This window comes from Balaenoptera borealis (genome assembly GCF_965194805.1).
Source record: "Balaenoptera borealis genome assembly, chromosome: 5".
NCBI lineage: Eukaryota > Metazoa > Chordata > Mammalia > Artiodactyla > Balaenopteridae > Balaenoptera > Balaenoptera borealis.
Genome location: NC_138862.1, coordinates 59,657,100 through 59,682,621, shown reverse-complemented (window position 1 = coordinate 59,682,621; position 25,522 = coordinate 59,657,100). Strand labels below are relative to the sequence as shown.

Below are 25,522 nucleotides of genomic sequence, written 5' to 3'. Positions count from 1 at the left end.
ACCCCAGAGAGAGTGTGAGATGGGAATCTTCATTTATTCAGTCAGCATCTGTGCCCATGGGCTTCTCTGGGGTAAACAGCTTGCCTCTCTGGATATGACTGTTGTTAAAGATGCATACAACATGGCCCCTTGACCCAAGACAACTACATCAGCTAGTGTTCAGCTGAAGAAATCATGATCTGCTTTCATGCTGGACGGGGTGGAAGATTATCTGAAATGGACTTACTAAGAGATGTTGGTCTCTGATGCGGTAACTTTCTTAAGCACTTTTTTCATTTGACATATTAATTGAGCATCTGAACTGTTCTAGGCATTTAGGTCAGAATGAGGAACTGAATAGCTTCTTGTTAGAACAAGGGACTAAACATTCCTGTTCTTGTGATGCCTACAGGCTCATGGGGGGAGATTTTCCATGCCAATTTTAATATCCTTCATTTTTATTCTAGAGTTGACCTGAGTTAGATGTGACTCCATGTATTGGCTTTATCACACTTGAATACCTTGTCACTATTTGAATACATCTGCTTACTGCCCTGATCATGTTTTCTTATATATTCCTGAGGCAAAATTCTTGCTATGCCAGCATCTCTTATAGTAGATTTTATGAGAAGAGACAGCAGTAAATACTGGTGTAAAAGAGAGAAAGCTTTCAGGAGCATGATTCTCCTGAGAAATTTTTGTTTCTTGGCAAGTGTGCATCTGTGTATGTGTGTTTTTGTGAGTGTATCTGGGGGCACAGATGATGTGTCTCTTGAAAATGTCGGGCGTAGACAGACTATCTCCTTTCTGAGTGAACCCTAATTTTAAAAAACATTTTCTTGACCAGTTTAGTCGCAAAAGCAAACACTTGAAAGAGTCCAGTAACAACTTCTTGGGCAGAAAAGATGGCCCCTGCTCGGAGCTTGGTTCAGCGGCAGACACTGAAATGTGGCTTGGCTCTGTCCCTTGGCTTAGTACTAGGGTGTTATGTTCCACTAGAGGCCCTGGTATCTTTTCAGAAAGGCGCCAAATCAGGCACAGACTTGCTGGCAGCCACGGCGGAGGGATTTTACTGATCCATGCCCGGATCTCAGGAGGTAACTGGCAAGAGAGAAGAAAGCAAAACAAGCAACCAAATCCCTATACACCTTGTAAATTTGACTTGGAAATTTTGCCTCAAGGCTGTCAAAGAGCAGGAATAATGATTTCACTTTCTCCAAGGTCAGTTCTTGGGCACTGAGTCTTTAATGCAGAAAAAAATATATCCAATTATCTGATTATCAACTTTTTTTTTTTTAAAGTCTTGCCATTCCCAGGGTCAAGTGACTCTGCGCCTTGAAAACAAATTTAGGTTATGCCACTCCTGGCCAAAACTATGCCTTCAGGTCACATGACTTGCTTCCAAGTTAGGGGCAAAGCCTTGAAATCATGTGCATCTACTTGGCTGTAAGACGTTTCTTTGATAATTTGAATCTCTTCTGCCAGGGATAAGTCGATTTGTCTCCATTCTGTCTGAGGTTGTGAAGCTGGGATTCCACTGGCGAGCTGGAATGTAGATTAGGTTCTGCTTGGCTTCTAACTAAACCAGGAGCCATTAGAGAGTAATCTGGGTACAGCCTCTTGCTGCCCTCTGGTGGAGAGGTGGGTATTGAGCAAGCCATAACTGCGGACTGTGGATTTCCTCAGCAAATGCTGTTAAGGTGTCTGTGTAAAGGTCCGTGGGGAATAATTACACTTAAAGCTATTAAGTCATACTCTATTGTGAAGCTAAATGTTATAATAAAATATATATTGAATGGAGTTTGACAGGTTGCTCTATAAGAGTCTGATTTCTCAATAATGGGTGCTTTAATTCCACTCTCTTTTTACTTGTTTTTTGGGAACTCATTTCTCATCTTTTTTTCTCTAAACTCTTCCTTTTCTTCAATCATCACTTCATGTATCTTTAGATAATTATAAGATTCTTGTAAGGGGTTATCTTTACACACTTCCATAAAGTGAAAATCAGCATTTGACCCAAGAAAATTGTAATTCTTTTTTTTTTTTTTTTAAAGAAATTCACGTTCTTTTATTTATTTATTTATGACTGTGTTGAGTCTTCGTTTCTGTGCGAGGGCTTTCTCTAGTTGCAGCAAGTGGGGACCACTCTTCATCGCGGTGCGCGGGCCTCTCACCATCGCGGCCTCTCTTGTTGCGGAGCACAGGCTCCAGACGTGCAGGCTCAGTAATTGTGGCTCACGGGCCCAGTTGCTCCGTGGCATGTGGGATCTTCCCAGACCAGGGCTCGAACCCGTGTCCCCTGCATTGGCAGGCAGATTCTCAACCACTGCGCCACCAGGGAAGCCCTGTAATTCTTATATATACTCCAGATCTTAAACTGGGATTTATACCTATACATTCAGATCAAAATCCAAACCAAAATTCACTTCAGGAATTCAAATGAAACATGTTAGTCTTATATCTTCTGAAAGTTCCTAACTACAAGTCAGAGGCTGTCTCCTTAAGGCTTTTGCGTGCAAATTACATTTTGAAAGAAAATGTTTGTTTTTTCAACAGTCCTAAAAATGCCAACATTTTCAAAAAGTATAGTCAGGTAGAAGCATGCTTTTTAAATTAAAACCTGGATGCCTTTTAGAATCAAGGAAAATTTTTGGAGACTATCGTATGGTTTATTAACACATTATGCATATGTATGCCTAGCCTTTCAAACGTGTTCCCGTGACTTCTAGAGCTATTGTGTTTCTTGAATTAAGAAATTCTTGATGCCAGGCTAGTATTTGGTTCTTATTGAAAGACTTTTTTATTCATTACTTAATTCATTCAGTATTTATTTAACAAGTATTTACTGAGCACCCATGTGCCAGCAGGAGGGAGGATATACATCCCTGCATGAAAGTGCTTACAGAACTCGTTACAACTGTCTCAAGAACAAGGCAGAGTGTGGGCAGTCAGTATCATAAGAGAGGTAGAGAGAAAGTGAGATGGGAGTTCAGAGATGGAAGAGATAAGTTCCAGATTTTGGGGGAGGTGAACAAGGGGCATCGGAACTAGGAATTAAAGGATGAATAGGATTTGTACATAAAATTATTCTAGATGACAGAAATTTATTCTAAAGGAATTTATTTGGAAATTTATTCTAAAGGAAGAATTTTTCTCAGGAAAATAAATTATACATAGCTAATACGTGCCATGGAAATGACTTTCACCCACTCAGGTGACTTTTGAAATGTAAGAATTATTAACAGTTCAAATACTGTCAATTCTTGATCAACCTCTGTCCTTTATGTATGAGAAAAATTCTGCTCTCCTCCTCAAAATACTCTTCTCTCTTCTGACCAAAAACAGTAAAATAGGATAGGAAGAATAACTCTTTTATTCCTTTTCTCTGTCCCTATCTTTTCCTTAACTCACCAAAGCCATTCATTTGATAAATACTGTGCACTTTATATGCCAGATACTCTGCTAGGTCCTGGAAGGCAGCAGTTAACAAGCACACATGATCCTTTTTCTGAAAAAGCTTTTACTGGATGGAGACAGCCAGTGAAGGGATTCACCTCAGGTGAGGGGAGGATCGCCTTATGCATTGTAACTGGAGGAATGGAAGATAGGATGGTGGAGGGACAAGTAAATTTGTAGGTTTGGCATTAGTAAGTTGAGAGAGTTCTTGTCTGAGGACTTCAGTTTTTTTCCCCATAATTACAGAAAATTCAGAGAGTGGAATTAATAAAGGGTTGGACTTTGGCTAAGCAAATGTGATGGAAGTGTAATGGGGAGAGGGGATTGATAACATTGGCATGCAATGGACTGGGAGAATCTAAGCTGTATACAAAGAAGGGTGAAGGTGGAAGGGTACTGATGTGAAGACAGTAAGAGGTTAAGGACTGGTGATCCAGTAAGGTTTAAGATCAGATTTATAAGAAATAACTTGAGTAAGAAAGTTGAAAAGATAGGACGCTATCATCAGAAAGAAAAATGTCTGAATTTATGGTATCAGATATGGACTAATTCTGGATGGTGGCAAGATTTGGGATATGATTTGAGAGCATGTGACTGAAGTGAAGTGAATGTGAAGGTTACTGGAGCTAAGGACAGTGAAGGAACTGGGATGACAGAGGACTTGGGATGGAGAGGAACTAAAGTATTCAAGATCACTACGTCTATGAAGGGGAAAGTGAATGGGAAAAACATCTCTTCCCCATCTTAGGAGTCCCTAGCATTTCTCCCATCATCCTAATCTGACACCCCACCACTGTATCTCCCTCAGAATCCTGGGTCTTAATGTGATCATACCGCATGGGGACCCCTTCCCAGGCCTAGAACCCAGCTCTCCCCTCCACCTTCTTGCTCCCGCCATGCTAGGGGCTCACTGCTGAGAGATCTCAGCTCCCACTTCCCACCTGGTAGAGAAACTGGTTCTGGGAACATGGCAGGATGTAAGCTCCCACTCTGAGTGCCAGAGCTTGTTGGGGGTGAGGGTGACCCAAGCTGAGGGAAGATGTGCTCCTGCTGTTTTAATCTTGACGGTGGAAAGCACTTTTCTGTAACAATCCTGGAATCCATAGTTGTCCTCTATAGAACCAATGGCCGGGACATCATTGGCCGGAACCAATCACATGAGTGATTGGAGGAAAGCGGCTTTGGGGGGCTGGCTCTGGTTCCTCATCATCATGTTTTACATTCACTTTATGGGCGAAGATGTTCAGTTTCAAACAATGCACTTAGAAATGGCTTTTCTAAATTAGGAATTGTCTGTATTAAAATTGTATGCTGGTCCCTAAATACTTCAGAAAACAGAGTGGCAAAAATAATGCTATCTATCAATGGGCATTTTTTCTTTACATTTCTATGAGATTCTAGGAGTTGAGACAGACTGATTGTCAGCAATGATGCTAAAAGAGTGCTTTGAGTTTATAATTTAGATATTTTAACATTTAAAAATATTATTTATCATGTTATGGAGGTCATTTGTATTTACTGAACACAATTCTGAAAATGAAAAGAATAGAAGATAAAACTTTTGTACTCTCACCAACCAGAAATAAAAATCATTAATATCTTGGTACCATTTTCACTCCAGATATACATTTCTCTTTGCCCCTTCCCCAACTTGGAGTCATATAAAGTTTTGTAATCCCTTCCATTCATTTAATATAATGTGAGCATTTCCCTGTGCCATTGCCTATCTTTAAAAAATGATTGTGGCAGAGTCTTCTAGCTGTTCATCAAAATCCATTTCCTTCTCCTTGGGCATGCAGCTAGACTACATTTCCAGGCTCCTTTGCAGTTACGTGTAGCCAGAAGAATAGGAATGCATGTGATGTGTGCTATTCCCGGGCCAATGCTTTTAAGAGGCAGGTGTGTCTCCTTTATGTTATCTCTTCTTACAGCTAGATGCAGATGATGACAAGGCCCTAGGGGAATTCAAAGTCAAAGGATGGAAGGAGCCTAAAATTTTGAATAATCATGTATTGAACACAATGTGGGTGAGAATAAACATCTATTGTGCTTGAACCATTATATATCTGGGGGTCTGTTTGTTACAGCAATTTTGCCTACTCTGTTTTTCATTGTATGGATGTACCTTAATTTTTTAAGAGATATGTTTCTTGTTAGCCTGTAATAGGTTATTGAAAATGGACCCAGTGACTGAATTGGGTCTCTCTGTGTCCACACCTCTTTGCAATACGTCTTTACTGCTTTTTCCAACAAGAGCTCGTGTCTGTTTCCCCATTTCTTGAATCTATGCTGCCCTTCTGACTTGTTTTGACCAATAAAGTGTGATGGAAGTGGCATTTGGGGACTTCTGAGTTCAGACTCTAAGAGGCCGTACAGCATCTGCTTTTGCTCAGGGTGGATCCATCTGCTGCGTAAAGAAGTCCAGGTTATCCTATTGGAGAGGGAGTCTACATGGAGAGATGGGTCCTAGAGGATGAGATGCCATGTGGAGAGAGAAACCACATGGAGGAGAACCAAGGCCCCACACATATGGGTGAGCCCAGCTAACGCCACGGAAAAAGAGAGACCCAGCCATCCCAGTTCACCCTCAGTCATTTGAGCCATCCCAATGGGAGTGCCAGACTTGTGAGTAAGGCCATTGTAGGTCCTCTAGACCCAGTAGAGCCCTCCCAGCCAACACTATGTGGAGGAGAGACAAGCCATCCCTTCTGAGCTCTGCCCAAACTCCTGACCCACAGAACTGTAAGTAATAAAATGATTAAGTCGTGAATATGTTGACTGCTAACCAGCAATAAATAACTGATACATGGATACTTATATGTTTGGAAAGTTTTGTTACTGTAAATGACACTGATAAGCATCTTTGTACCAGCTTCCTTGTTCATCAAGAAATTTTGTGCTGCTGAACTTGTTTAAGTCTGGAAACTGAGTAAGTAGTCATGTCTCCTGTCCATTTTGGTGCTCAGATTAGGTTTCTGGTCCCTGCTATATAAATGAAGTAATATTTTTTTTTGAAGTAATATTTTAATAGGCTGCTATCTATTCAATTCCTACAGACACCATGATCAATTAGCTACTACTAAAGATGCCTGCTAGTCAAAAAATTTGGTTAACGTTTTGTCTCTATTGCCCATTATAGTAAATGAACTAACCTTGTCTCCTGTCTCTTGTAGTTAATTGTTGCCACTTGACCGTTGTCATTCTGGGATCCCATCGTTTTCACTGAAATCATGGAGCCAATTTCAATGGCAGTATCTTCTACCATCACCATAGCCTACAGAAGACAGCCATCACAGAACTTTGTGAGGACACAAAAGTAGCCCGTCATTAATGCCTTTCTCAATGCCTCAGTGGTGTGAGTGACCTCTCAGAGGACATAGTTGGGGGTAGGTGGGTGTGCAAGTCAGATTATATATGCACCCCATCATTCTAATCTCTCTGAGTCTTTGGATTCCTCCTTCTACATTGTGCCAGGAAAAATCTGGTATTTTACCTGCAGTGAGTATAGGCTATAGTTGAGTTCAAGTTTCAAGCAACCAAGAAAATCATTAGACACACTTCTAACTGTAAGATCTTTTTAATTTTTTTGGTCGCACCATGCAGCATGCGGGATCCTAGGTCCACGACCAGGGATCGAACCCGCACCCCCTGCAGTGGAAGTGTGCAGTCTTAACCATTGGACCACAGGGGAAGTCCCTAACTAAGATCTTTAGTAACTGTAATAATGACCCATATCAATACATTTGGTCTAATCCAGTGTTTTATATTCCTTCCTCTTTTAGTCTAATAACTTAAAATCCCCTATTATTTCCATTTCTGTCAATTAGCAACATTTTGCAATTATTTTGGAGTAAACCATCTCCTTCCATGTCAGACTTTGTACTTGTCCCTTTGGAGCAAACTGAGATCTGAACTGGGTTAGCTCTAGAGGTGATGAGAAGTAGTTGGAGTGGGTCTTGAGGTTATTATGGGGTCTTAACACAAGTTCCCTCAGACACAAGAAGGCAAGCAACTCCAAGATTCTCAGCTTTTCCCAAGTCAAACTAGATGGTTCCTATTCCAAGTCTCAGAGTTCTTCTTACCAGTCAGTGCCCTAACTTTCACATACAAGATTTTCAAATCTATGAATTCAATTCTGGTTGAAATTCTGTAACCCACAAAATTAAATTCTGGGTCAAGGTCAGCCCTGCAGCTATAAGAAATAGGTGATTCTTTTAGAGCCACTATAGAAACTCTCTGATTCTCTGTGACTTGAGCTAAGAGTTAATGATCTGAGCTTGTCATTTCTTGTAGAAGCATCACTGCTATCATAACGGTCATCTGGTCCCTCTTAGGGCCACAGAAGGCATTTCATCACAATCAACCACAGGTGATTAAGTATGATGCCACAGCGTATCATGGATACTCAAATCCCATTTCCCCTTGCTAAAGAGATCATTATGGTGTTCAAAGCTAAGGACAAGCTCAGAGCAACCTCAGAATCCCATTTTGAGGGGCTGTTTCTTAGGACCACTTCTTGTTTAAGAATCATGTTAGTAAAACAGACTCATACTAAGTATTTCACCAGAGAGAATTTAATATAGTGAACTGGTTAAATAGATGTTTAAGAACTTAAAAGCACACATGCAACACTGAGGTAACACAGAGGTAACTGCTGAAAGCAGTTACAAGCCCTGGAGCTGGGGAGGCAAGGAGAACACTAGAATTTAGATTTTTGGAGGAAGTGATCTGCAGAACTGGGACTCAGATCTTTGACAACAGAACATCATCCAGGTGCTGCCAGTACCTTAGAGGGGTCAATTAGTTCTCCAGTGTGTAAAAATGAGTCAGGGACTAGAAGCAACTGTCATTACCTGGGATGAAGAGCTGTTGCCTGGCAACACTACCAGGAATAAGAAAACAAACAGGAACCTCTCGCCTCCTCCTGCCTTCCAATCTCCCTCTAGTGGTCCATATGGGTATAACCACCAGCCGGCAAAGACCGTGTGGCTTTGCAGAATCCCAGCCCCGCATCACAAAGTATAGAAGCATGAGATTAGACCACAGCTGGATGGGCCAAAAAATGTATGTCCGAATATGCTGGTGTATGCACGCACACTCACACACACACACACACACACACATCCTAAGAGTTTGATACACACTTAACATTAAAAATAATTTTTTCTTACTACAATAGCAACATGTATTTCTCTCCTTTAGAAAGTACAAATAAGCTCATAGAAGAAAAAAGATCCATCCTACTGCTGAAAAGATAATCATTGTTAACACCTTCATTTAGATCCTTCCAGACCTTTTTCTCATGTGTGGAGGTATATTTTTGCATGTAATCACATTGTACATAGAGTTTTCTAAACTGCTTTAGAAAACACCTTAATGTATCGTAAACAGTTGCACACATCAATACATATTTATTTATTTACAACAGTGGATTCCAAAATGTTCCTAGGAAGTGTCTTATGAGGTACTTCTAGGAGCCTGGGCAGGAGGCCTTTATGGGAGGACCCTGCATTCTCCCTTGTACCCTTAACCACTACAATTCTGCTTTTACTGTTTTTTATATTTGATTTCTGTGTTAAGATTTTGTGGGGGAAAAAGAATTCCACTGCCAAAATATTAGAAAACCACTGATTCATTGTGTGAATATATCATTTTCCATTTTCATGATTACAACAACAAAGGATCACTTTGTATCTGAATTTTTGTCCAAAGTCCTAGTAACATGAGACACCATGCTTTTACTCTGTCTCTATGACAATACCTCGAAATTATTTTAATCTGTATTTTTTGAATTGCTAATGAGATGGACAAGGTTCAATTTCATGGTCATTTGTGTCTGTGGCAGTCTTTCTTTGCAAATTTGAAATTTTAAAAACGTGGCCGTAAATCCTTACTTTCTCCCTAATATACAGAACACATGACTCTTCCATATCCCCCAGTTCAAGGAAACTCTGATTTTAAATATCCACTGCCCACCCAGAACCCATCTCCCTGCCCTCCCCTCTTGGTAATGATCCTCCTTCACTGACAACATAGGAGCTCCCTCATCTTTCTGTTACCGTACCCCAAACATAGCCATGTCTAAAGCTATCTTGATTTTTCTTCCTGGCTCAGAGGATAAAGGCTTTTTGATCTTTAAGACAACCCCTCTACCTAAGCTCTTGATCCCACCTTTGCTTGTCTCCTCTGGGATGATGCTCACAAACTTTGTTGAACGAATAATGGATCTTTCTTCATCAATTCTCTCACCTTTATCTCTTTAGTAGGCCCAGCTTCTCTTACTCTTTTGGCCCCATTTCTCTTAGCCTGTTCAGGTGATGAAATCACTTTCTGTCTGTAATGGTCAGTTTTATGTGTCAACTTGACTAGGCTGAGGCACCCAGTTATTCAATCAAATATGAGTCTAGGTGTTGTTGTGAAGGCATTCTGTAGATGTGATTATCAACCACAATCAGTTGACTGTATGTAAAGGAGATTATCCTGGGTTATCTGGATGAGCCTAATCCAATCAGTTTAAAAGACCTTGAGAACAGAACAGGACAGGAAGGAGAAGAAATTCCACCTGTAGACTGCAACTTCAGCTCCTGCCTGAGTTTCCAGACTGCCATTTACCACGGCCTGCGCTATGGACTTCAGACTTGACTATTCAACCCCTACAGTCATGTGAGCCAATTTCCTTTCAAAAGTATATATACATCGCCTACTGGTTCTGTTTGACTGGTGGAACCCTGACTGATACACTATCCTTAAAATGAGAACAAAACAAAACTATACTCTGCTTGATCCTACATCTCTCTGTCATCACATAAACTCTGTCTTCCCGTCTCATCTAAGCTGCTAAAAACATTATCCTATATTCATCATCTCTACTCCCTCCCTTTGTAATTACCCTTTGAGCTACAGTTCCATTTATTCAACTGGCGAATTGGACATACTCTTGTGGGCAGCCCATGGGCAATCTCAAACTCAGTACATAAAAAGTTATCTCATTATTCCTATTATTTAGGTGTATCTAAATTTGTTCTTCTTTTGGATGCCACATCTCACACTCAAGGCAAAAGTCTGGAAGTCATACTAGACATATAAATACCTAAATACTAGACATCTAAATAAGTCATACTGTCCATCTTCAGTGCCAGTGTTTGAATTCAGGCCTTCATTATCTCCTGCCTCAGCTTTTGTAACAGATCCCCTTAGGTCCCTTCCTCCAGTCTTATCTTCAAATCTGTTCTCCAGAGCGCTCGTCCTCTGATGCAAGGTGCCAAAATTGCCCAGCCTAAATCTCAGTGACTCCTTTGTCACCTCCAGAAAGGGATCCCTAAAGCAGACCACCATCACAAGGAGCTTTTGAAAAACCCAGATTAGAGCCCTACTCAGACCTAATGAATAAGAATGTCCAAAGTGGAGCCTGAAAATTTTCTAAATATTTTTAAAAGACTATCCAGGTAATTATGATCAGCCAGGTTTGGGAATCACCAGCCTTCAGGGTAAATCCAAATTCTGTCCCTGATCTGACACTACTACTCCCAGCTTCGTCCCTCGGAACACATCATGCTCCAGCAATACTGACTCAGCCAGGACTAATGATTCTTCCAACCCATGCTGTTTACCATCTCTCTGTCAGGAATGTCTTCTTCCCTTATCTGCCTGGGAAATTCCTACTCGTCCTTCAAAAACTCTATTCAAGCATCATCTAGTCTCTTATTTAGCCAGTAAATATTGACAAATTAGTAAAATTGTACACATTAACTATGTGCAGTTCTCTGTATACCAATTTTACCTCAATAAAGCTGTTAAAGCCTTATTCAGGTCTTACTACACACCAGGCTCTGAGCTAAGCATTGTGATATAAAGATCAGTAAGCTACACTGGTAGTACTGCCTTCAGTCAGCTCACATGCCATTGGAGAAGGAGACATATAAATATACAAATTAATACAACACAGTGAGGTAACTTCTGTGAGAGTCTGTGGTAGCCTGAATAATGCCCATCCCCCAAGACAGCCACATCCTAATCCTCCAAATCTATGAATATGTTTACTTACATTGCAAAACAGATTGTGTAGATATGATTAAGTTAAAGACTCTGAAATGAGGAGAGTATCCTGGGTTATTTTGGGGGGCTCAGTGTAATCACTAGGGTCCTTTTAAGATGAAGGCAGGCAGGAGGGTGAGAGAGAAAGAGAGGCTGGAGGGAGACTGGAAGATGCTATGCTACTGACTTTGAAAATGGAGGATGGAGACATGAGCCAAGGAATGCAGGTGGCCTCTAGAAGCTGAAAAAAGCAAGAAAATGAATTCTCCACTAGAGCCTCAGAAGGATCCAGCCCTGCCAACTTTAGTCCAGTGAAATCCATTTTGGACTTCTAACCTCCAAAAATGTAATATAATAACTGTGTTGTTTTAAGTGACTATGTTTGTAGTAATTTGTTACCGCAGCAATAGGAGGCTAATACAGAGGCCAGCACAGGGCACTACGGTTGTACATAAAGTCGTCGCTACATCAAGCTATGGAGTGGGAATGGGATGCTCAGGAAGAATTACCTAGAGGTGATGACGCCAGAGCTGAGGGAGATTGTGTTTCGGGGAAATGGCCCAGATAGAGAAATTAATATGTACAAAGGCACACACAGACAGCATGCAAAGTGTTTCAGTTTGGCGTGGCTATCTGTATTAAACAGTAAAAATAATATCAACAATACTAATTCTGCTAAGAGTAAATACTGTTTGTATGCCAGGCACTATTCTAAAGCACTTTTTAACTGTGAGCACTTTACAAGTTTGTATTATTATCTTCAATTTACCTGTAGGAACACTAAGATTTGGAGGAGTTAGGTAACTTTCCTGAGATCATAGAGCTAGTATAGGGCAGATCTAGAATCAGAACCTTGCTGGTCTGTCTTCAAAACCCACTAACTGCCTCTCTAATATGTTGCGCAGGGGGCCTTAAGTAAGCTGGCATCAGGGTAGCTGAAGATAAATGAACTATTAGAAAGCTATAAATGAGGTGAGGATCAGGAAAGCTTGGAATATCGTCTTGTTTTGGACACTGACAGAAGATGGGGCTGATGGAGAGTCAGACGGCCTCCAAGTTTCTATGATCGTGGTTTTGCTGCTGCTCCAGGTAGAGCCTTCCTCGACTAACTTAAATTACTTCTGCGTTACAAATACGCACTTTGCATAAGCCTCTTTATTTCATGTCTTCCTTTTCCGCTAATGGTTGAGGTGGAGATGGGGGTGTATGCACCAACTCAACTGCGGGCCTTACTTTCCACATCTGTAAAATACCTTTTAATAGTTCCAAAACTGGTCGTGCTTCAGAATCCCGTGGGGAAGCATAAACACAAGGCGGATTCCTCGCCCCATTCCGAGATTCTGATTGAGTAGTACCGGGATGCGGCTCCCCCAGATTCTCCCAGGTAATTCTGATACGCGGCCAGGTATTTGAGACCAGGGGCTGGATGACTCTGGGGGTTCTTCAGGTTCACCGTACTTGGTCCACTATTTCGTGAAGGACCCTCCCCTTTCCCCGCCCCCGCCCCACCCCTTGCCCTCTACCTTCCCCTGACGTCGGCTCATCGCCCCTCCTTCGGTCGCTCCACTGGGCCTCGCCCAGGTCCGCCTTTCCCAGTCCCTCTCCTGCCTCCCAAGATGGCTGCGCTGCTGCCGGGCCCGGAACCATGGAACCGCGTGAGGATCCCTAAGGCGGGGAGCCGCAGCGCAGTGATCGTACAGGACCCCGGCGCGGCGCTGGGTGAGTGAGGCGCCCGGCGAGGGGCGCAGGCTTTTCCGGAGGAGGCGTCAGGCAGGCGTACGTGCGTGGGGTGGGGGCGGGACTTCCGGAACCCGCGGGACGCTGCGCAGGGCCGTGGCCAGAAGGGGCCTGGGCTCTGGAGTTTGCTGAGGAGTCTTGCAGGGCATCTGGCATCGCCGTTCCTCGCTGGACCCACCGAGTCTACCGCAGGGCCTGGCTGGGGCGCCGAAGGCCTAAGATCCAGCCCCGCACCGAAATGGGGAAAGAGGGCGGACGCAGCTAGCGTCAGGAAAAATTGCTGCCTGGGGACCCTGCGTTCACTCAGGCCACCAAGTGCCGTGGTTACCCCTCAGTCTTTCTCGACCTCTGCCTCTGAGAGGCTGCGGGTCGTCACTCAAGCACTCTGCACTTAAACCGCAATCTTTCTGGATCCCCCGTTTCTTATCTGTAAAATGGGGTTAGTTTTCCCTATCACCGGGTTGTTGGGAGGATCTAATGATGTCATTTAGGAGAGCGTGGTCTAAAGTGTTCTATCAATGTATGGTGGCATTGCCGTTATTAGGCAGTAGGGCAGTACACGCTGGGCTCAGAAGCCAAATTGCCTGGGTTTGAATCCTGTCTCTTCTCTCTGCTGGAGCTGGGGTGAGGAGTGGGGAATGTCGTTGTTTAACCTTTCTGGGCTTCAGCGCATTTTCAAATGGGGATAAAAATAGTACTTGCCTCACAGAGCTGTTCTGATGAGAGAATTAACATTATAGGCAAAGCATTTGGAACAATGCCTGATACAGTAAACACTCAAATGACAGCTGTTATTATTAAATACTTGTAACTTATCTAATCATCACATCCCCCTCCCCATCCATCCATCCTGCTCAGTTTACAGATTAATCTTACCCCTTCCTCTATTCAAAGATTCTTTAACAGGATTCTGTTAGGCGTGGAAATTCACCAAGTCTCTCCCCACCCCAAAGGCAGCCCATTCTGGCCTCAAATAGTTCGTATAGTAAGAAAGTTCTCCACGTTGTGTGTAAGTCTTCCTTTGTGTTACTGCCACTTAGGATGCTACTGCTACCCTTAGAGCCATAGAGAACATATTTACTCCATCCTCTATTCACAGCTTTTTCAGACTAGGAGGCTGTGACCTTGTTTTACTAAATAAGCACCCCGTGTTCAGTCAGACATTCATTATGTAATATAATTTCCAGTTGTTATAGTGATTTCTCTTCTGAATATATTCTTAAAGTGGTAGAGAACTATACAACATGTCCCACCTTTAAGGTACTTGAAGTGTTAAGTGTACACCAAATGACTGGCTGCAGAGTATTCGTATGAAAGATTATTAAAATCATGATAAAATGTTGTGTAAAGATGTACATTCTACTTTAACACATGTTCTCTTAATGATTTCCTGGACTTGATATCATCTGTCACTGTAAGATCACTTCCTTCCTGTGTCACTTATCACATACTTGGAAACATTAATTATGTTCTTACAGGTGAGGCTGATTATGTTAATTTATTCTTGATTTCCTTAAACATAAGGAAAGATGCTTCTTTCAGTGTATTTTTTATGGAATATACTTAATGTAGAAATGCATATTAAGTCTTACGAAACACCTCTGCTTTAGACCTTTGCATTGCAGCTGTAATTAAAGAATGCTGTCTCGTTACATTGTCACTGAAGAGCCAAATCTTAGATGCAGAAACAGATGTATTATGTGCAGTCCTTTACAGCAATCACAACAGAATGGGCCGCCACAAGCCCCATTTGGCCCTCAAACAGGTAAGGAGGGAGCCCTGTGTTTAATACTCAACATGTTTACTTGATGAAGATGGAGATCACACTGCCATTTAGTATTTTGTAACTTAATCGCAGTAACTTACTTGTGATTTATAGGTCATCTTGCAATTGCATGTGGGCTTTTTTTTTTTTTTCCCCTGAAAGCATTTCAAAAAAGTTTATTTAAAAAGGAACTATGTTGGATTCTTTCCCAGTCTTGTTTCTGGTAGGTAGGTAATTTTTTGTTTTTATGGTTATTTTTTATTTATTTATTTTTCTTATTATAGGTAGGTAATTTTTATGAAAAATTTTCTTCATTATATGCAATCTATAATAAAGTACCATGCCTTTGCCTAGTTTAAAGATTGAGTAATTTGATCAAGACAGAGTTTTGGATTAAGAAACAATTTTCCTGACCATAATCAAAATTCCCAAATCATAAAAAGAACAAAGTTGCGGTCTATTTATTGTGGGGTATATAATCTAATCGGTAATATATTTAATGAGTATATAACAAGTTGTGTAAAGTGGTTTTGTGTAACTTTTGGAGTTTAAGACAAAATTGGGCCCTCCAGCTCAGGGACTACACCACAGAGTAGAGCCTCCTAACCTGAGTTCCTTATGTGTCCATTTGTTCATTCATTTTATTAATTCTCCAAGTATTTTTGAAACTTTCTATGTGCCAGGCACTGTGCTTCATGCTAGGTGTACAGGGTGAAAAAGACAGACATAGTCTCTAACCTTACAGATTCATGCTCTCTGGTTAGTTTTCCACTCCCATTACTTAAGGCAAAAAAGATGAAGATTTTTTCAGCAAAGAAAGATTTGGGATCATGGTCTTTCTTAAGTTTTCTTCTCTGGGGCAGCTTTTATCTCCTTCTGAGTCTTTAACGCCAAAACCAAACTTACCATCTCAGATTGAACATACGTATTTCTCCTCCCGGCTTCCAAGTTGCGAATAATTATCCAGTCAGAAAAATTTGGTGTTCTGTTTTCTCTGCTGCTTTCTTTTACGTAGCTCTCCTATCCGGCCAACCGATCAGTCAAAACTTTCTCTGCATCTAGTCCCTTTTTAGTTCTGGCTGCCATTTCTTTTTTCAGACCTTGTCAATTTTTAGTTGTCTTGCAATTCTGACTGATCTTTCATCTTCCAGTCTTTCCTCCACTCTGGCATATTCATGTGTACCAAAGCCAGGTTAATCACCCTAAAACACAGCTTTAATTTTTAATGTTTCTCCATTGTCTCCTGAATAAAGTGGAAGCCTCTTAGGTTAACTTACAAGATCCCCCGTGATCTGGCCTCTTCAGTTTTCCTTAACTCAGGCTTCTCTCTGGTCTTCATCTTCATATATTTTGTATTTCAGACAGCCTGAACTGTTCTGAGTTCTCCTACTCACCACATTCGTTCCCTCCTCTGAGCCTTTGCTCACCTGGTCCTGTATGTTTACAATGCCCAATCCCTCTATCACTTGATCCCTTATGTCTGTGGCACTTACAGACTGTTGAAATTTAGTACTTAATAATTTACTATCTTGTTTTAATAGTTTCACTATTAGAAATCATGTTGCTTCAGAAAAATATAACCTTGAGAATAATCTTATACTTAACCTTGGTCCCCTTTATAGCATCAAGCACGTCCTGGCATGTAGTACAATAAATTCTTAGTCATAACCTGATTTGAGAAATTTATTTGGCTGGATAAATTTCAAATTTTTAACCAGAAGCAATTGCTTTGGGCTATGGGTTTCTTTACCCTTAAAAAAAGGTATTCTTTGGTATTGAGTGTATTTCCATACTTTGAAATTTTGTATTTCTTTGTTTTCCTGGTCACATCAGTGGCTTTGTCTGTGTCACACATAAACATGTGAATTTGAGCTGCTCTTCCCCTTTCAGGTTGAACAATGTTTAAAACGCTTGAAAAACATGAATTTGGAAGGTTCAATTCAAGATCTCTCTGAGTCATTTTCTTCTAAGTAAGTGGTCCAGTTGCTTTGTAATGGGCTTTTTGGTGGGCTGGGAATGGGAACCCAGTGTCTTGCTGTGACCTTGCTTTAGACTTTCTTCACTTATTGTTAGAATATAAACAATTATACCTTAGCTGTACAAATTTGTTTCAACAAAGGGCCCCTGGTATTTTGTGGTAATCTCCCTCTGTCGGCCAGTGGGAGGGAATAGTGTGACACTGAAATCTGGGTCATGGTAGATTATTTTGAAACATAAGTGTCAGTCAACTTCAGTGAGTCATTATTAAACATAACTACCTCAAATTGAGCTTAAAGCAAGTCTGCACTTGAAAATTGCTATATAAGTGCTTTATATTTAAGAATGAAAGTAATGTGCTTCTCTATTTTTGCCAAGTGAAAATCAGCCTGTAAATACCAAAGCGTGTGTCATCCCTAGCCAACCAGTGGTGGAACTGGTGTTGATGAAGATTTTGGGAGCCTGCAAGTTGCTACTTCGCTTGTTGGACTGTTGCTGCAAGACATTTCTGTATCCTTGAATCAACTAAAGTACCTTCTTCTGAATTGGAATTGTTGGGATATATTTAATAGTATTTCTGTTTGAAAGCTAGGGAGTCTGTAGGAGTTATAAATTATGGGAATTCTTAAAATTTTGCTCTTTGGCTTCCTTTTCCTGGGATTTGCCTGATATAGCCATTGCCAGAGACTTCTGTCTCTACCTAGTATGTATTATCCTAAGGGCATTGACTGTTAGAAATTCTTAATCTTAGAAACTAAATTTATTAATGAGACCTCTAGCAGAGTGTGTATTACTTTATTTTTCCTCTAGCAGAGTGTATATTACTTTATTTTTAAGCTTCCATGACTTAAATAGAACATGTTTTAAGGTTTTAGTTCCTTCAAGAAAATTCTTTCTACTTCCAGTCTGTTTTTTTCATAAATGTAACTTAAAAAAACCTAAATTCCTTTGATTCTGTTTTCCAACTTTAACTTGATTCTCCAGCTTGACTGTGAAACATCTAGGTTTGCAAGAATTCATTATTTTAAACCTTGTGATGGTTGGGCTGGTGAGCAGGTTATGGTATGTATGTATGTACCTTTGAAATCCTTCATTTCTCTAACTCAGACTAAGTCTCTCATTAGTAGTTTTCATATTTGCTTTCCCATGGGATGCTGAAGGTGCAGGAATTCTGTTTCTTCATTTGATCAGAGTTTATTTGGGGTAGATTGGGAAGCTAAGTGTTGATGGTTATGTCAAAGGATTAGGCTTTGAATCTGAATCCATGAGATCACCTCAACACTAAACAACTAGGCAAATGAATTCCTAGGATTAGCAGCTGGAATTAAAAAAAAAAAAAAAAAGGTTCCTCTAATCATTCAGCAGCTGGGCCATTTAAAATGAAGGTGTTCCTGAGCAGTCTGTATCATTTGTTTCTGCCATTAGGTTTCTAATTTTTAATGGCAATGACCTTCCTTATGTTTTCTAGATTCCTTTCTTCCACCTGAACCACCACTGCTTTTTGAGCCATAGTTAGTTGATGGAAAGAACACTGATAATACTAGTTGCAAACCAAAGAGCCCTTCCCTTGCAGCTCACAATATATATTATGAAACTTACTTGATGGATAATTGGATTCAAAATCTGCCCATATTTATAAGGAGACCTATTTTTGGCCATTTTAAACAATTGGGGTGATTAGGTCTAATTTGAACGAAAACCAAAAAAAAGAGAGAGAAAATTCTCTCTAAACCTTGCTTTGATATCTTAACCTGGATATCTCAAGTACTATTTCCAATCATCTTAGTTTTTATTCTGCTTGTTTTTAGCACTAACAGTGTTAGAATTACTAATCATATTATTTTAAAATGTCAAACCTTCATTATTCCTATAATGAAAATAGCTTTGATTTTTGCTGATTATAATAATACATGGTTATTTTAAGAAACTTTAAAAAATAGAAAAAATGCAAAGAACCTGAAATTTGCCTAAAATCTCATCGTCGAGATAAAACCACACTTAAGATTTTGAGGCACATCTTTTGAGATATCTCTCCATGTAGTACTTTATTTGGTTTTATATAGCATTTTGTACTTGCATTTTTCTGTTTAGGCTGGACTAATCTAGCTCTTTGCAAGTATCCGCTTTAGCGTTTTTTTTATCTATAGTGGCAGATTGACAGGCATTATTTTCAGCTTTGACTCTCTTATTATTATATAATCTGCAAATGATAATTACTAGCTAATTCATGAGATCCTACTTCTTTCTCTAGGGTTCTCTATAAAGATGTTTTAAAAAGGCTGGTTTCTTTATATGAGCCATTGTTTGGATTACTTCAAGAGGTCTCCAGGATTCAACCATTGCCTTACTTCAAAGGTTTTACCTTTCCTTCTGATATTGCTGAATTTTTAGGAGAGCCCTACTTTGAAATCTTTAAGAAAAAAATGCGTACAGCTTTTGCAGCTAAAGGAGTAACTAAACTGCTAAATAAACTATTTTTAACAAAAGAGCAATCACAGAGGTCCAGTGAAGAACCATTACTTGGAATTTCCAAAAAAGCTAAACAAATGAAGATCAATATTCAGAATAATGTGGATCTTGGACAGCCAGTAAAGAATAAGAAAATCTTAAAAGGTAATTTGCTTTGATATGGCACATACTCTAAAAAAACAAACAAACAAAAAAACTTTTGAAATTACAATGTAGTCATGCATTGTGTAGGAAGAAATTCAGCATCTTTCTTAATTTTAACTCTGGTTATTCTTAGAGAGGTATGGTAATACCTGTGTTTTCTCAGCTTGAGCATATAAAGTTGTTTCTGTTGTTGCTTCATAGTTCTTTGCTTGCTTAATTCCCTTTGTTTCTCTTGTAGTAATTTGGCAAGAAATGTAGTCATGCACTTAAGAATTTGTTGATTTGAAAATAGTATGCCTAAGTTTTTGTATCTGTGATCTTTCCATCTTCACAGAAAAGTCATCAGAATTTGACGTGAGGGCTTTCTGCAAACAGCTGAAACACAAAGCTATTCAGGTTTGTCTGGCTTATTTTAATATAGCTTATGATTTCTGCTAATTTGTAGAGTAGATGCCACTTACCAGTGGCACAGACTGAATCTTCTGTTTTTATCCCCAGCTCTAAGAGTAGTGCCATCTTAGTTCTCAGTGTGTTTCTGAATGAATAGAGGCATTCCCAAGGGATTTGAGTGCATCTAGTTAATTCAGTTAATACAATGCCTTCAGAAACATTTTACTAAGAGTTTTGCTAGAATTTTAAAGTGATCCTAGGCTCCATCATAGGAGTGGATTGTACTGCAGCTTAAGAGTATGGGCTTTACAGTCAGACAGAAGTGGTTTGAGTCCTGGCTTTGGTTTGTACTAGCTCTGTGACTTATGTAAGTTTCTTGGCCTGTCCATACCTCTGTTTCTAATAACAGTATGTACCTCATAGGGTTGTGCCAGTTTTAGTTCATGTAAAGTGTTCAGCACAGAGTCTAAAGTGTGGTAAGCATTTAACTGGTGTTAGATATTGTTAGCTACTTTCATCGTCATTATCGTCATCCTCATCCTTTGTCATGAGGCTTCTATTTCTTTCTTCCTGTCAGCGTTCGAGCTTTAACATGATTCCTCTCCTTGGCCAGTGTCTGCTAATTCTGTTTGTTCTGGACCTCACATGGATAAGTACATCAATGTCATCCTCTTTCATCAGTAACTTCTTGACTTCTTTTACCCTTTCTCTTTTCAAAATTGCTTTCTTCTGGGTTCCTTCATGGGTTATTTCTTCCATTCGATTCAAGAATTCTTAATCATTTCTAATGAGTCAGTACTTTCTTGAAGGCTTACAAGGATTCCAGTTTGCATTTATATTTTGTCCGATTCACAAGTTCCAGAGGAAGATATCATCATCGTCATACTTACATTGCATTTACTCTTTGCCAGGCATTGTTCAAAACACTTTATATGTGTTAACTCATATAATCCTTGCAAAAGCCCTGTGAGGTAGGTGCTATTATTACTGTTTCCATATTTCAGATGAGAAAATTAAGGCACAGAAAGGACAGGAAATTTGCGCAGGCCACACAGCAGATATGGGGCAGAACTGGGATTTGAATGCAGGCAGTTTGGTTTCATAGTCTTTGTCCTTTATCGTTACACCAGTCCTCCAAATAGTTTCGTCAGCTCTCTCTTAATAACTATGGCTCTCTGTGACTCTTGAAACTTTCTGCAGTCCGTCCACCTGTTCCTAGGTGAGCTGCTTCCAGCATCCCTCTTATTCATGACCAATGACTACCATATTTTTAGCGTTTAGCACCAATATGCTTAGCTTGCTTTTAGGTCAAACTTTTATGGATCACCAACACAAAGTATTGATAGGTCTCTGCTTTCATATTTTCTACTGCTTTATGTTCTTGAGAGTGAGAAATTTGGAAGAAGGTAAGTTTTGAACAGAGGATGGAAGCAGACCTAGTAGGTGGCATATTTCAATAAACAGTAAAAGTTGATAAAATTCAAACTTGACTTGATATAGAAAGATGAGGTTGAAGAGACCAAAGGTGCCACATCAAAAGATGGTTGAACTGGAGTTGGAAATGTTGCTCAGTTAAGCATTTTTAACATACATTCAGCAATCATCCCCATTTTCACATGTTTTCAATAACATTTATGACCCATCATTGAGGAGGGTGACTCAGCATATAGAAATAAATGAAAAACAAGTTGTGGTAGTCCAGTATTAGAGGAAGAGGGCTCTTCAGTGGTTTTTTTTCCCACTAGATAGGCTTTCACCATAATCATGTGGAGTTTTATTCATATGTATAGGTTAAATAAATAGATATGTATGCAAATATTTATATTGTTACCTGTGTACAGCTGAATTCAGCTATAGATGGGATCTGTTGTAGCACAGAGGGGAAAAAATCTTGTGTTTGGAGCAGTGAATAAAAACATTTTTAAGAAAAAGGAAGGGAATTCCCTGGCCGTCCAGTGGTTAGGACTCTGCGCTTCCACTGCAGGGGGCACGAGTTCAATCCCCGGTTGGGGAACTAAGATCCCACAAGCCGAGCAGCATGGCAAAAAAAAAAAAAAAAGAAGAAGAAGAAAGGAAAGCATAGTGAGCTGAAAAAACTTTTTTTCCTTCTTTTAAAAAGACATATTTTCAAACTTTTATAGTCTGTGAGTCAACTTCTCTCTGTTGTTATATAAGTCAGTAACAAATCCAATATATTTTTCTCATCGTTCCATATTTCAGGAGAACAGTTTTGAGTTTAAATGTTCTCAATCCAAACTAAAGGCAACCAAACGTTCTTCTCGGAAAGCAATAGGAACTCCCTGTGTAAAAAGTCTTGTGCAAAGATTCCGAGAAACTGAGACTTTTGTACAACTTTCTGAAGAGATCCAAATGGCAATTCTGTGGTGTAGGAGCAAAAAACTCAAGGCTCAGACCACCTTTCTGGGTAATAAACTTCTTAAAAGTAACCGGCTTAAACATGTGGAAGCTCAAGGCTATAGGTAGGTACATTACAAAAATTATATTTCTTTACTTTTTCTATTATCATATAGGGCAAAAGTATATATATTCAAGTTAGCCTTTTTAATGTCCAGTAGTGTAAAATTGAGATCTACTCAAAGTGCAGTTTTGTTAAACCTGTTACAGTACGGTACTATATAGTCGATTGTGTTAGTTGGGTACCTAGGCTAACTTTGTTGGACTGATGAACAAATTGGACTTAAGAACGTGCTCTCGGAATGGAACTCGTTTGTATGTAGGGGACTTACTGTATCTATTCAGGGCTTTATAATGGTTCCCGTGGGTGAATCACAGTCTAAAATTTGTTAAATTTTCTTTAAAAATTTATGGAAAAGATATTCCTATTTTAGTAAAAAATATGATATATATTGAAGGTTTTATATCAAGTTTTCATTAAAAGCTGTTGGGGAAGTTAAGGGTTTTTACATTATATTCTAGAGTAGAAACTCAGCCTAAGATGGAGGTGTTCTGTTCAAGACTGCATGTACCGCGATGAAGAGTGGCCCCCGCTTGCCACAACTAGAGAAAGCCCTCGCACAGAAACGAAGACCCAACACAGCCAAAAATAAATAAATAAATAAATTTATTAAAAAAAAAAAAAAAAGACTGCATGTAAAGTCAGAGGTAGATGAGGCAGAGATGATAATTAAAAGTTAATGCAGAGGGTAAGAAACTGGTAGTTATTTGATTAGACCATTATTTTGCACCCCACAAAAATATAGTGTTCTTTCATTCTGCCCTGTTTTGCTGTTTCAGTAATATATTTGTAGTACATTTGAAGTTTATTTAATGTCCACAATAACTCTGTGAGGTAGGTAGTATTATTCATATTATATAGAAGAGGAAATAGAGGATTTTACTCAGGGTATTAGAGCTGGAGATCTAGAACTCAGTGCAGATCCTCTGATCCTTCTGTTTTCATTCTTCCTATTTCCACTTCAATTGGGAAGTACACCTACCCTCTCCTCAATTAAAGATTACTGCTTATGGTAAGACAAAATGGTTTGGAAACAGAGATCATGAATTAGTACATTAAAATGGGCTTCCTCAAAGTTCTATATTTGTTTAAAAAGGAAGAGGGTAGGGTAGGAGGTACAGGCTCATGCTAATCTTTTGCAGTCTATCACAAACAGGCAGTTAGCAGGGTACTGATGTACCTTGTGGCAGTGTACCCTATTCAAAAGCAAAACACCTAAAATAACTGGCCATTTGAGTTCCAAATTCCCAAATTTGAAGATGATGTATGAATCACAATTAGGGTAGCTCAAGGCTGTCATTATGTCTATGCCAGGAGCCCTGTTTTCTCATTTTACATAAACTCCCTCTTCACTTTTAGTCCTTTTTCTTTGTTCATTTCCTGCTGTAATATGAAGCTGTTAATCCAGAAGTGGGTTGATGCATCCTAGCAATTTTTCTATTTGTGATTCATCTTTTCCCCAGTTCCATTCCTATTATATTATGAACAACAGATTAGCAATTATCGGGGAAGAGCTCTGGCACTAAAATATGGAGGTATCTCACCATTCAGTTACCTTGCTGCTTGTAGGAGCTACTTTACTTTGGAAACATAATGGGGACACATTTGCTCACAATCTAAATCAGAGGGAAGTTGTGCTCTGAAAACACAGACTTGGGTTGAAGCTCCTATTTCCTTATTTTTCCTTATAATTCTGGAGTTGTACACAGGCATAGGACTTATAAATTATATATTTTTCAATTGGAAGTTGGTAAAAAGGAGACAAAAGTTTCTGAGAATGTTTTTCTGCATCTTAACAATCTCCAATTTTTCCTCTCTCTGTCTTAAAGTTTGCCAAAGAAACTAGAGTGCATAAAAACATCAATTTGCAACTGCCTTCTTCATGGCTCAGGTAGCAAAACTTTGAAGGATCATCTGAGACAAAGAAGATCACAGAATAAATTTTCATTGAAACGAAGGAAACCACAGAGAAAGTTGCAGTCGACTCTTTTAAAGGAAACCCAGCAGCCCCCTCAAGGGACTCAGAGTGCTACCGATATCATTAAAGGGAGACTCTCACACCCTACAGTTCATACACCTGATCTCTACCCTAACAATAAGCAAGTGTTGAGTAGAAGAGTTTCAAGTCCTGTCATACAAACTAAGGAGAAACAAATTCATGAAAATCTTATAGAAAGCAATGAAAATGAAACTGATTCTTGGACAACGATGCAAATAAATAAACATAATACATCAGGAATCACTAAGGGGACAGACGACATTGATGATATTTTTGCTTTAATGGGAGTTTAGATGCTCATATGTGAGACTTTTAACTGGTTAACCAACTGCTCCAGTGTTCTAAGTAGAACAGCTGAGATCTGGAAGTACCATTTGGACTCAGAGGAGCTGCTTAAGTGCAACATTGTAGAGCAGTTCATTTTAGTTCAGTAAACACTTGTCATAGCTTTGTGTCATTTAACTGACAAATATTTGACTAACAGTCAATTTTTGACTTAATTAGGACCTGAATAATTAGGTTTGCAAAACCTACACTGTGCCTTAGGTAAATGGGGAGCAGGGGTGGGGAGTAGCAAGGAATCACCAAAAAGGTCACTTTAGCCTTCATGGCTCCATTGTAGGTAAGTGCTCTTCTGAACACCAAGGTTTGTAGCTTTTAACAGTTGTGCCGTTTTCTGTATGTTAGAATTATCATCGAGGTTTTGCCACTATTACCAGGGAGTGGTCACAACCATTATTTCACTTCATTTGTTAACCTTACCGCATAGGAGGGCATATTAAAATGCTTTTGGAGTTCTACAAAGTTTGTGGGGGCTTTTGTTTATTTATTTATTTGGGTGCTAGCGACTGAGTACAAATAAAATTTTTTCCAAAAAGGATGTAAAATGACTTATGGTTATACACAAAGTAGAAGTAGGTGAGAAAGTCAGATGAAAAGATAAAGCTAAGGAGACACAAAATCAACCAACCCAATGAGGCTAAAAATAAATTCATAATTTGGTGCTGATGTTGTCATCTGATTATTTGTATGTTGCTCATACAATTGCTCTGAGAAGGTAAATCTTACATATTTTCAAATAATGATGTGAAGTTTG

The 25,522-nt window shown here is 39.5% G+C and overlaps 2 protein-coding genes across 7 annotated transcripts in view; one reads left to right on the top strand and one right to left on the bottom strand.

Annotated features, from left to right (window-relative positions):
* LOC309630042 (uncharacterized protein) overlaps positions 1-13,171 on the bottom strand; it is a 173,560-nt gene extending 160,389 nt beyond the window's left edge. The window contains exons 1-2 of the mRNA XM_082394805.1: positions 12,993-13,171; positions 6,588-6,709 (exon numbers count right to left, since the gene is read on the bottom strand). Coding sequence (XP_082250931.1) covers positions 6,588-6,709; positions 12,993-13,013 — 143 coding nt within the window. The 5' untranslated portion in view covers positions 13,014-13,171. The remainder of the gene's footprint in view (positions 1-6,587; positions 6,710-12,992) is intronic.
* On the top strand, positions 12,994-25,230 carry RMP64 (ribonuclease MRP subunit p64). 6 transcript variants are annotated; one of them, XM_082394714.1, is made up of 9 exons: positions 12,994-13,188; positions 14,832-14,971; positions 16,862-16,941; positions 17,327-17,458; positions 17,933-18,010; positions 19,200-19,561; positions 19,896-19,957; positions 22,172-22,431; positions 24,257-25,230. In XM_082394714.1, the coding sequence occupies exons 1-9, from the start codon at positions 13,086-13,088 to the stop codon at positions 24,717-24,719; spliced, it is 1,680 nt and encodes a 559-aa protein (XP_082250840.1). In that variant the 5' UTR covers positions 12,994-13,085; the 3' UTR covers positions 24,720-25,230. The 6 variants fall into 6 exon arrangements, with proteins under 6 accessions (XP_082250840.1, XP_082250839.1, XP_082250842.1 ...); XM_082394713.1 differs by having other exon boundaries at positions 14,817-14,971; XM_082394716.1 differs by having other exon boundaries at positions 13,055-13,188; positions 14,923-14,971.
* Positions 25,231-25,522: the final 292 nt, after the last annotated feature.

What these genes read in the sequence shown, in the direction of transcription:
- RMP64 (XM_082394713.1), top strand. Translation starts at nt 13,086, where the DNA reads ATGGCTGCGCTGCTGCCGGGCCCGGAACCATGGAACCGCGTGAGGATC. An exon ending in CCCATTTGGCCCTCAAACAG is followed by an intron (nt 14,972 to 16,861) that starts GTAAGGAGGGAG and finishes TTCCCCTTTCAG; the next exon opens with GTTGAACAATGTTTAAAACG. An exon ending in TCTGAGTCATTTTCTTCTAA is followed by an intron (nt 16,942 to 17,326) that starts GTAAGTGGTCCA and finishes ATTTTTGCCAAG; the next exon opens with TGAAAATCAGCCTGTAAATA.